The sequence below is a fragment of the Leguminivora glycinivorella genome, chromosome 3, assembly GCF_023078275.1.
Source record: "Leguminivora glycinivorella isolate SPB_JAAS2020 chromosome 3, LegGlyc_1.1, whole genome shotgun sequence".
In the NCBI taxonomy this organism is placed as follows: Eukaryota; Metazoa; Arthropoda; class Insecta; order Lepidoptera; family Tortricidae; genus Leguminivora; species Leguminivora glycinivorella.
The window spans coordinates 19957984-19970430 of NC_062973.1; the positions used below are offsets into that span (position 1 = coordinate 19957984).

The window sequence follows — 12447 nt, forward strand, 5'->3', positions numbered from 1 at the left end:
GGATATAACTATGTTAAAAGTAGAAGTACATTATACTCAAATAGAAAACATTGTATAGTATGTACCTTCGATTTATTAGAATGATTTTCCTACTACCTACATAACCTATGGTTTAAAATGGGGGCGGAGTCAAATCCGGGTCTTCAGGTTACGCGCTTACGCGGCTAAAGCCGCTAAAGTGACCAACCCGATCGCCCAATAAATTTTAAACTTGTGTGAAATTTCAGCTTTTAACTTATTAATTAAACACGTTAAACCTTCGTGAGACATATTCAAATAAGGCGTAGTTCATGATTCAAAGTTACTATTTGATTCTCACGTGGACAGCATCGTGAAGAGCGCTACCAAGTCCCTTGGGTTCATAATGCGCAGCTCTTCTGAATTTAAACAAGCTAAGACGTTGAAAATCCTATATTGTTCATTCGTACGAAGCAAACTTGAGTACGCATCCCAGGTCTGGAACCCCTGTTACAATATTTATATAGACAGGATCGAGCGGATACAGAGAAAATTTATTAAGTTTTTATGTTTTAAATTAAGTACTCCTTATAACTCATCTCAGTATGTTAGTGTATGCAAAAAACACCATATGTTGCCTTTGTATCACCGTCGGGAAATCGCTGACACTACTTATTTCCTAAAAATCACTAGCGGCAGCGTTGATTGCCCTGATCTGCTTGGTAGTATTATGTTCAACACTCCCAATAGGGTTAAAAGGTACAATCCACCTATTTCGATTCCCTTTGCGTCCTCGAACTACAGACGTAACAGTTTCCTCGTTCGCGCAGCTAGAACACTTAACAGGCTATCTAGAGAGCACGATATTGACGTATTTAATGCAAATACCCAGGCTATACGGCGTAATTTAACTGTTAAATTCTTTATGTGAGCTTGTCTTTTAATTTTTATTTTCTTTTCTATTTCGTATGCTTGATCATTTTTCTTCTTTTTAATCTTCCCGGTTTTTCCTTTTGTTTCGCATCTGTATTAACATTAGATTTATGTACTTGTCTAGTCTAAGCATATTTGTATACCTACTTGTAATACCTAATACCTAGTGAAGTTAATTTCTATAAGATTTCTATCGGTGAGAACCTGTAATTGGCCTCTTGTTTCTATTGTTTCTGTTAACATGTTTCATGTGCTGTTGGTTTTCCAATAAATAAATAATAAATAATAAATAATAAATAATAATTAATGAATCTACGGTTGTACTCGAGTTATTATATCGCTATTGCTGCGACATGTTTCGAGCCAATTTCATTAATTATTAAATAAAGACCGATTTAGACGGTACGAGATCTTGCATGAGTTTTATTACAAAGCAGCATTTAAATTGGTCATCTGATTGGCTGTAACCTCAACAGTCCGCAAATATAAAACCGCATGTGAGTTCAGGCAAAGTCTAGAAGACCTTTAATACCATGGATACTAAGATTACGGATGCCGAGACCTCTAAGATGGAGAGCCTGATACTTACTCATTTTTGAAAGAGTTTGTTTACGTGTTTTTAGGGTTCCGTAGTCAACTAGGAACCCTTATAGTTTCGCCATGTCTGTCTGTCTGTCCGTCCGTCCGTCCGTCCGTCCGCGGATAATCTCAGTAACCGTAAGCACTAGAAAGCTGAAACTTGGTACCAATATGTATATCAATCACGCCAACAAAGTGCAAAAATAAAAAATGAAAAAAAATGTTTTATTAGGGTACCCCCCCTACATGTAAAGTGGGGGCTGATATTTTTTTTCATTCCAACCCCAACGTGTGATATATTGTTGGATAGGTATTTAAAAATGAATAAGGGTTTACTCAGATCATTTTTTGATAATATTAATATTTTAGGAAATAATCGCTCCTAAAGGAAAAAAAAGTGCGTCCCCCCCTCTAACTTTTGAACCATATGTTTAAAAAATATGAAAAAAATCACAAAAGTAGAACTTTATAAAAACTTTCTAGGAAAATTGTTTTGAACTTGATAGGTTAAGTAATTTTTGAGAAAAATACGGAAAACTACGGAACCCTACACTGAGCGTGGCCCGACACGCTCTTGGCCGGTTTTTTGATTTAGGGTACAGTGTGTTTATTAAATTTAACGGTAAACCACGCTGGGAACTCCGTGTACGCAAAATATATAGGTACATTATACAAGTTATCAATGTCTGCTGTGAATTCCAGTTACTGTGTATTATTTTCCTTCCTGTCTTATTTGTATTTATATAAACTTACCTAAATACATAACTTCCTTCGAAACGATGGAACTGAATTGTTTTCAGTTTTATGTATTGAAGGGACATGGGACAGACTTTTTTCGACAGCATTTTTTAAAGTACTTACTTCATAAATATTAAAAAGAAATTGCCTCTTACAACATTAATTCAAGATGAGTTATTTGTAAAAATATATTAGGACCACAAAAAAGGGTAGCACAGAAGTTACATCATACAATATACGGTAGCAATACGAGCTTTCTATTATCGGCTTGTAAAACAAAGAAAAGGAAAACAAAGCTTTCAAACCTGTCGATACTAACGTGCGCGAAAGGCGAATGTGATCTCATTACTTATGTAACCTTATTATTTAAAACTAACAAGTTTTACTACTATCTAGTAATGTCTGTGGCATTTCACTTAGGGCCAGTCCACACTAGCGCCTCCCAAGCATCGGTGTCTAGCTAACAATATGTTATGACAGATGCTGCCTAAAGCTGTGTTTAGACGAGCAAGCTATTGCTGCAAGTTTTGAGACAGAAGTATATGCAAGAAAGATATGCAAATATTTTCCACTCACTCTTACCTATAGTTGCATCTCAAAACTTGCAGCAATAACTTGCTAGTCTAAACTCAGCTTAAGTAATTGTTTGAAGTGAAACTTCTGATGCGTTTTCCAATTAATGACAGCGTCAAAAATTTAACGCTCAGTGTTGCCAACTCGAATTTTGAAAAAATGCTAGCCTGTTGCCAGGAACATGTCAAACATATGCCAATTTTTAGAAGTGAAACTCTTGAGTTTATGATTTTTTTTTCAATAATTTGATCAATTAGCAATGTAAAATATTTAAAACGGTAAAAAGATGGAAGTGACTAAACGCAAAAACATGACAGTCACTTGACAAAATGTTTTTATGGTTATGTTACGAAGTTTCACTTCTTTCGAGCGGAGGGACTCCACGCAGCATTTTTTTTTTAAAGAGATCTTATAACGTTTTCGGTTATACGGACAAGTGGTTGGTCAGCCACTGTGCTGACACACGAGAAATAAATATGTGGTTTTTATTAAAGCTATTACTTTACCTAAACAATTTGTTTATTTTCCTTGCACGTGAATAGCGAGTGATGTGGTTCCATGAGGTAACTCACAATACAGTAATTTGACTCGTCACACGTTTACTATGAAAACTTCATTTTACCATTTACCTAACACATGCACAATGCCGTAAATCTTCGAGACATTTTGCATAATATAACTTGATTACTAAGCACCATCAATATGACGTTATTTTTGTACATGAGTTATAGTTTATTTAAAAAATCATGTTTAATACTAGCACGCCAATAAAAGGTATGTTTTGTAAGATATACCTGCCTATCTTAGGTATCTCTTGTACCTACATCGACAATATAATTATTAACCTCAAGTTATGTCAGTGGAATTGGCATTGGTTACATCATAAATATGCTGCTATAATTCCTGATACTTTGTTATTTCTACTTCCTACATAGCATACATACGTTATACCTACATAAATGCATTATTTTAGTGGCCTTTTCCAACTTCCTGCTAAGTTCCCGGCGTAATTATTACATACTAAAGAACCACAAATTAAAATTTTGAAAAAACCCCCGACCGCGACTTAGTGGACCGATTTTCATGAAACATGGCTAAGAACTCTCCCGACTTTCAAACGTTAAACTTATAACACCCCGTCGTTTTTTCGTCGGGGGTTAAAATTACAGATCATTCATTTGTATGATTATTTAAAGACAGCGTAACACGCACAATTTTTAGATATTGGCAGTAATTTACGACATATATTATTTAGTATACCTAGTAAAGAACGAAATATAAGCTTTTTCATCACATTTGCTGTTTAAAGGTCTCATTGCGTCTACGTGTACTGAAGAATAATGTACTATTTTATTTCCAAGGGAGTAATGGATTTAGTTTTAAAAATTAATTAAATCCGCATAATACTTCAGGCAAAGGATGTTTCAATCAGCCAATTTTTTTTTGCACAACTTAAATTTGACTATTAAGCTATAAATACGGTATGAAACGTGCATTTTATTTATGTTTTACAATTATTTCAATGTGTTTTACATTTATTTTGTAAATTTCACGTAGATAGATCCCGATCTAATAATTGGAACCCGTTCCAATTGGTTAACTTTACGATCAATTGTTGGCAGAGGAGGAACCGAGGCATTTCTTAGTATACTGGCTTAGGCATGTAATCTACTGAGTAATATTTCGACCCCAGATGACTAGACTAGACCGTCGGTTGCCGACCCCTCGTCAGGTGTCTTTCCACGCGCGGTCATTGCCCCAGAGCGGTTTGGCCCGATCCTTGGGATAGCGAAAAAAATTTAGATGATACCATCGGCAACAGCAGCCGTCCTAGCCGAAATGACAATCGTTGACGATAGACGCCGTTCGAAACACAGTCTGGCTTTGTCGCGCCAATACGCAAGAGCGATAGAGATAACGATATTAACGTAAGCGTTTGTGCATTGTTTGGGCTACGCACCTACGCTAGTAACTGTATATTTTGTATTCCTTATTACAACGGCATAAAGTCTATTGTCAGTTAAAGCTGTTGCTGGTTGTACGATTTACACGGGTTGTTGGGAGCTTGGTACCTATATGACTAAGGTCAAAGGAATTTTAACTTTGTTACTATGTTTATTCGTTCTATATTTAAATGGATGTTACGCACCGCGCCATGTGCTCGCGGTTGATTGCGCTGATATACAAATATAGACTTTGGTAAAAGCTATAAAAAGGTTACATTCCTATGAATAGTGATTTTTCCGTCGCTTCGGTCTGAATTTTACCTGCTTATATATGAGTTTTAAGTTTTTTTTTGCGTTTGGAACGAGATCGAAAGCCTAAGGATTATTCTTCAGGTATGTTTTAATTTGACAGGGGTTCTAAAAATAACTAAAAGTTTTTTTTAAATCTTATCCTGCTAAAAATTCCATTACTGAAGTTTTGGCAAGTAAGGCATACTACCATTAGTACCTACATCTTAGTAGTAGTTGGTCAAGTTAGACATGGGTCCAACTTGTCCAAATGTTGGCATTGTCTATGGGAATTGTTATTTTTGACGGCCCTGACTAGAACACTACCCCTTTCTGTTTTATTTCCACATTATTAAGTTTCACTATATTTTTTCAACTACCTATCATAATCTATCGTTCCATATCGACGGCGAAGTAACAAAAACTCCTAAGTACAGGTCGATTACAAAGATATGTATAACTTTTTCACCTTATTACAATGCAATAAGTGGATACATATCTCTGTAGTCGACTGTACTTAGGAGTTCTTGTTACTTCGCCGTCGATATTGGATTGTTACTTTGCGATTAGTAGCCCATTTTACTTTTCCACATATTATCATACTAGCTTTTGCCTGCGGCTTCGCTCGCGTTAGAAAGAGACAAAAAGTAGCCTATGTCACTCTCCATCCCTTCAACTATCTCCACTTAAAAAATCATGTCAATTCGTCGCTCCGTTTTGCCGTGAAAGACGGAAAAACAAACAGACACACACACTTTCCCATTTATATAAGTAATATAGTATAATATAGTATGGAAGTATGGATTAGTATGGATTAGACAACGAATACCACTTGTAATTTTAACTCGTAACTTCTTGAAATGGGCCATTATTTATTTATTATTTATTTATTTTAGGTAATTACAAACAAAAATCTCTAATTAATTACACAGTATCGTTAAACCAATAAGGTTTGTCTCGATACCCATAACATAGATAGCTCGATCTATCAAAAATTGTCCCTAAGTATTATAATTATTTATGCAAGAATGTGTATCCCTATAGTCAGCAAGCCCACCCATGAAGACCCTGACAGCATTATATGATGTAATATGAAATGAAATCATCTCAAGGTATTATTCCGTATGGCAACGAAATTCGCGCATTTTGCAAAAAGGAGTTCCACGTGTAACCTTGTTAGCGGAAGAAATGCAAGTTTGCAATGATTCCATTGTATTACAAGAGTGGAACCTCGGTAATTCGAACCTATCCTCATCAAAATTGAGCTCTCACAAAATTGCAAGTCATTTTTTTTAATACTGATATAACAAACCTCGAATGACAAACAACGTTACAAAAATCCACCAAGGGTACCAAATAAAGGAAGTTTTGAGTTAAATAGGTAAAACGCGAATTACCTAAAATTCGTATAGTGCTAGAAAGGTGCACTATTTTCTTCGAGTTACTTACGTAGAAGTTTATTCATAAATAACTTCAAAATGTAGAGGTGTTTCAATTTGGAATGTTCTGGGCTGGATAACCGTGATTTTTGGCTTTGTGTAGTAATGATATATAGATGCAGGGGAGTGAAGTATACTTGGCTGTGCCTAGAATTTGACCACGTGACTCCCTTCCCTGACTATAATACTGGATCCGATCCCTTGCCATGAAGGGTAACTGTGACTTTTGCATCAACCACAGTTGCATCAACAACAGATAGCAGACACTTCAACATCACGCAGCGGACGTTTACGGAAATTTCCTTACAAAAAAGTTAGCGAACGGTAAATTCGGTAAGGGACGGTTTGGTGCAACAGACCCATAATATGAATTTATTGCACGTTAACCAGTGTTCTGCCTCGTTCGTGTTATCGAGGTTGCACTGTGTATACTTGTTAATATACCTACTACTAACGTCATTCGTGTAAATGATCGTATTGATCATCGATAGACATTATTTCTTTACAATAAGATATAATAATTAGAGCATACTTATTTTTGCTTACTAGCATATCAATATGCACTTGCTCTGCCACACATCGTCGGTTAAGCAACCTGCTCGATTATTTGTAAGAATTACAGACACAGCATTTTTTTTAATCTTTAGTATAGGTATTTACCTATAAAATAACAGAACTTAGTAAGGAACCAGGTAAGTTGGCGGCGATTTTTAGAAACTCGTTGTAAATATCATCATATTATTATATTTTAGCAGCGGTTACAAGTAGCGGCACGTAAGTTTAGCGCTGACCGTTATTGCGCAGAAGTCAAAAACAGCGGGCCGATTTTTGAGTCTCACGCGTTCGAATTCAGAAAATTGTCACTGAAAATAATAAGCAAGTCACCGTTTTCAACCGGTATTTTAGTGACAAAATCCCGTATGCGAGATTCAAAAATCGCCCTCCAGGTCTCTCAGGGGTTTACAGGGGGCGAAGGGTATGCGTCCACATGCGCAGCTAGCACTCAACGCTAAACTTACGTGCCGCCACTTGTACGGCTTGTACCTATTTCGATTTATCTCAGTAATTGCCAACAATACGAGTACACAACAAAATATCATTTTACTGTGTAAATCGTAATTCCTTGAAGGACGTATTTTTGAAGGACGGTAAAAAAATCCCACAAAAAAACCCACAAATGGAAGGACCGTTCTGCCTTATTAAAACCATTCAAAACAAATTGCTTCACACACATTATCGCAGCCAATCAAAGTGGCCGAACGAAATCATAATACACGTGACGCTGGAGTGACACGTCTGGTGGTAAAGTAATGTCGTTGTAGTCACGTCTGTCGTTTACGACGTATTCTTTATGCTTTACCCTGACGTTTGTTAGTGGCAATTCATGGTTATGGTCCAATGCTTAGTCAATTTGTAATTGTATGGGTGTGTCATCAGAAAGTTGATTACTTTGTAAATTAGTACACATCACCATCAGGTTCTCATCAGTTCAAATGAGGTCTTCAACGGGTCAAGTACAGTCGACTACAAAGATATGTATACACTTTTTCACCTTAATACAATGCAATGAGGTGAAAAAATTGATACATATCTTTGTAGTCGACTGTACCAACTCGTATTCAAATATCCAGTTACAATACTGGCGCCTTTAGTATTCTTTTGTCTATGCTATATGCTCATCACTCTTAAAGTTGCAAAAACTACCATTTGACGAAATTGATTAGGTACCCAGAAGAAAATAAAAGTGCTAAATCACTGTGATAGGTCTTACTCTTACAATTCTCTCTCTTATTAAATTTTCTTGTGGCCCTAAATTCGTGACAAAGGTGTTGGTGTATCATAGTAAACCCCGATGAAAATTTTGTCCAATTTGTAAGGCTCAAAAATACGCCCGTCAAACGGATTTCACTCTATTCCAAACAAGACAAACTCTTATTTTTACTTATGTCAACGTTTAAATATGCCTTATAACTTATAAGAGCTCTAAACTGTCTGTCTACAAACAATTCAGGGTCCTGAATTGTGTCGGTCGTTTTTCCGTGCGTCGATAATTTGATTTTGGAATACGATCCGGGGACCGAATCTCGAACGCATGAATTCACCGTTCGAAAGTCGTAGCATTAGGCCGTTTTCACATTATCCGATCCGATATCGGATGTCGGAAGGATTTCAATGGAAAAAATCCAAGATGGCGCCTGTAATGTATGGGATATCGGTCCGACATCCGATATCGGATCGGATAATGTGAAAACGCACTTACGTTTACGTCGTTTTCCACAGACTTTCGAACGGCGAATTCATACGTTCGAGACTCAAAAATCGGTCCCCTGAATGTAAAGTTCCTTACATCGAAACCCAAACAAAAATTTGGTCACGAAACTGCCCGTGCTTTTAATAAACCAGGCCACCCACGCTTCCATGAAGTAATTACGAGTAAGCCGCGTCCCGTTAAGGTTGTATATACTCTGGTCAAAAGTGGGTCGTTTTGGCACTTAGCAGAAACGGTCAGCGGTGACTGGTGACCATTCGCAGAACGGGAACGTATGTATTGAAATATGGACCTTTTTAATTTTAGACCGCTATGGAAAAAAGTCAACATAATGTGAAATTGAAAATATTTACCTATAAAATTGTGCTCTTTACGTATATAAAAAGAAACAAAAAGTACTACCTATTACTTGTTTCAGTTAGAGCAACTTTTTATCTTAAGGAATAGTTTAAGTAAGATCAGTTGAAGCATCAGTGCTTCTTATTTGGGAGCTCTAATTTGAAATCAACCTGATATGAAACTATATATTATTTTATAATCTAAAAATGTGTGACACTTCGCCAAATATTTATATTTAATCTCAAAATATTGTCTGAAATATGCGCATATTATGCTCGTGTTACATGATCAGTGTTCCTCACAGTCACACGTCTGACGTTCATGCCATGATTTATCTGTTTCCTGACAACCCGTATCGTTCAAAGTGACTGATGTATATGATGTGTGTCAATACAGATTGGATATTGCTATGGATTACGTCGTTTTTTTGTGTAAATGCTGTCACGTGGAAATGTTGTAACCTCTACGGATATTCGGAAGTGGTTTTGATATGTAACTTTACAGTAATACACCGTGATTATTTCCTCCTTAAAATAACATAAAAACTCGAAGTCTTGGTTCAAAATTAACTCAAATATTTAAAGTATAAAAGCTGACATTTTTAACTAATGTCTGTATTAGCACTACCTACCCCACTGAATAGTTATTACTGCCATAAGGAACAACTGTACGTACCTACTTATACTGTTAGATCATCACTATTCAGTTGTTAAAGTAGTCGTTTTATGCTCATAGTGAATTATTACTTTGTAGATAATATCCTTCTCGATTTCGAAGCGATAATTTATGCGACAAAAGTCACTTTCTACCATTGTTACAGGGAAAGTGGTAGTGGTATACATTAACTCATATGTGAGTAATCGGTGTCAGACCGTCGCGTCGATATTTCGATCTCTTTTGCTGGAAATGTGTTGCAATATTTTAAGTGCACTTCACACTGGCGCGAAAGTAAGCACGATTTTGTACCAGTTTGCGATGTGAAGACCTCGGTTTCGTAATGCCTGTAGAAGTATAGAGATAACATTTAGAGTAGGTAGTATAAGTTTGTGATTAAAAAGATCATACTTTGGCGGCACATGAAATATGATATTTAAATGGATCAAGGCACATAATTATTTGGCTGCGCATTGAAGAGCATTGAAAATGAAAATGAAAATGAAATATTTATTTTTCTAGTAGGCATATTACAATGCGCATATGAACGTCAAATAAAGCTACGCCGGCTCTAACCCTACGCCTCAGCCTCGAGAAGACTTCAGTCCCCCCTCAGTTGGGAGGGGGGTATCCACTATGGGGAATACTTCCCGATTCGCCGGATTCCTGTTTTGCCGGATTCTTGTTTCGTCGGATTCTTGTTTAGTCAGATTCTTGTTTCGTCGGAAATATTAATATACAATAAAATCACCCAGGTAAAGGAAACCTACACTGAGCGTTGCCCGACACGCTCTTGGTCGGTTTTTTTTTTATCTAAAGACATGATATAATAAAATAGAACCGAGCGAAGCTCGGTCGCCCAGATATTTTTTATTAATGTAACAAAGTGTCTGCATTTTATTTAATAGATAGGTAAAGCCGCGATATTTCTATAGTATTTCTTAATTAAAAAAACGTGGCGAAATAAGAATCCGACAAAACAAGAATCCGGCAAAACAGGAATCCGGCGAATCGGGAAGTATTCACTATGGGACCGGCAAGAAACTCGGCGGGCAACTTCTTTTCAAAACATTACCTACATCTTATAATTAACATGCATTAAATAACAAGATATAATTTAACATGCAAAAGTATCATCAAAGAATATGAACATTTTCAACTTGCGTCATGACGTTCAAACAATCGTCGACTTATATACATGAAAATAAATATACTTACATACAAGTGACCCAATGTAACATATTGAGTAAATAAGTATGTCAGATAGTCATTGTCTCGCAGGAGATTTGTTATCAAAAACAAAATACTCTTGGGCACCTCAGTATTGATTTAGTTCATAAACTATAGGATACTGTAACTGCCAGCCAGTTACATATTCTGGCGCTAAAAGTTATAAGTAGTACCTAACCACAAAATTAAAATTTTGAAAAAACCGCCGACATAGTGGACCGGTTTTCATGAAACATTACTAAGAACACTCCCGACTAACTCAGCATTCAGACAAAAAAACTAAATCTAAATCGGTTCATCCGTTCGGGAACTACGATGCCACAGACAGACACACACACAGACAGACAAACAAACTGACAGACAGACAGACAGACACGTCAAACTTATAACACCCCGTCGTTTTTGCGTCGGGGGTTAAAAATTAATCGGTTACGTGAAACTAAGTATTAAGACAAGCTTCTGATTGTGATTCACCACAGTTGTGCAAGTGTGCAAGGCACCTTAAGCAGTCCTCCAGTGTGTTGTAGACATAACGGAAATCTGAGGAAATGTGTGATTCAGGCGACTTGGATGAGTATTATGTCTCACACCGATTTTAACCACTGAGTAATAGAGTGAGTTCAATCCAGGACGAGGGTCAGATTTAGAACGTGAATCAATACAACAAGTACAGTTGATTCATAGTTATATTTACATTTGGATAACTTTGTACTATGAAATATATTATTTTGTATGTGTTATGTTTGAAGTTTCTGAAAAAAAACTATAGGTAGGTTAAATTAAGGGTCTGATCAATATGTAATCGATTAAAACAACATGATTGTAAAGTCGCCGTGTTATTTAATCAATTCATCTCACATTATGATCCTCAACCTTTAAAATAATAAAATTGTGCAAAAATATTGATATTTTATATAATGGTTTGTTTACATTGTTGACAATTTCTATTTATTGACAGCGATTTTATCAACTTCACTAGATATTTAAAAAAAAAAAACAATTTTAAGGCTACAACAAACACTTTATTGCTTCGTTTTTTACGTAAATATATAGCGAATAAGATTGCCTAGACAATTTCGTTAAAGTTTGTCCCGGTATCGCCACTAAAATAATTTATAATATTTAAATATGTACTACCTAATCCGCAAACGACACAACTGACACGAGTGACGTCACAACTTGCGAACGCACTGTTTTCAGTCGCGCGGCATCGCTTGTAGACGACGAACCTGTGTCAGTGTGTTTCGCGTGGTCACGTGTCATAATAATGGGAAATAGAGCATTGAGACGTAAAAAAAAGTCCTTGAGAGCAAGAAAAAAAATAAACCAAGAAAATTCACAACAAAGAAAAAAGAAAATAATCGAAGAAAAGAAAAGGATAACGTTAGTTTTTTAAAAATCAGTTTAATGTGAATTGTGATGTGATTGTCTGTGACATTTACTGCAATAAAATGTGGCCAGCCTGACAGTATAATAGTACCTATTTTCTCAAAAATGGACA

General features: G+C 36.2%; 2 protein-coding genes across 5 annotated transcripts in view; one reads left to right on the forward strand and one right to left on the reverse strand.

The window, feature by feature from the left end:
- LOC125242691 overlaps nt 1-12447 on the reverse strand; it is a 346473-nt gene that overhangs the window by 33859 nt on the left and 300167 nt on the right. The gene's annotated exons all lie outside the window — the stretch shown is intronic.
- Nucleotides 1-12447, forward strand: part of LOC125242690 — a 48977-nt gene that overhangs the window by 26138 nt on the left and 10392 nt on the right. Inside the window, exon 1 of one of the 3 annotated variants that reach the window (XM_048151561.1) lies at nt 12175-12329. The exons of the other annotated variants lie outside the window; for them this stretch is intronic. Within the exon in view, the coding sequence (XP_048007518.1) occupies nt 12214-12329 (116 nt within the window). The 5' untranslated portion in view covers nt 12175-12213. Of the gene's footprint in view, nt 1-12174; nt 12330-12447 lie in introns of those variants that run through there. 3 annotated transcript variants of the gene reach the window in all.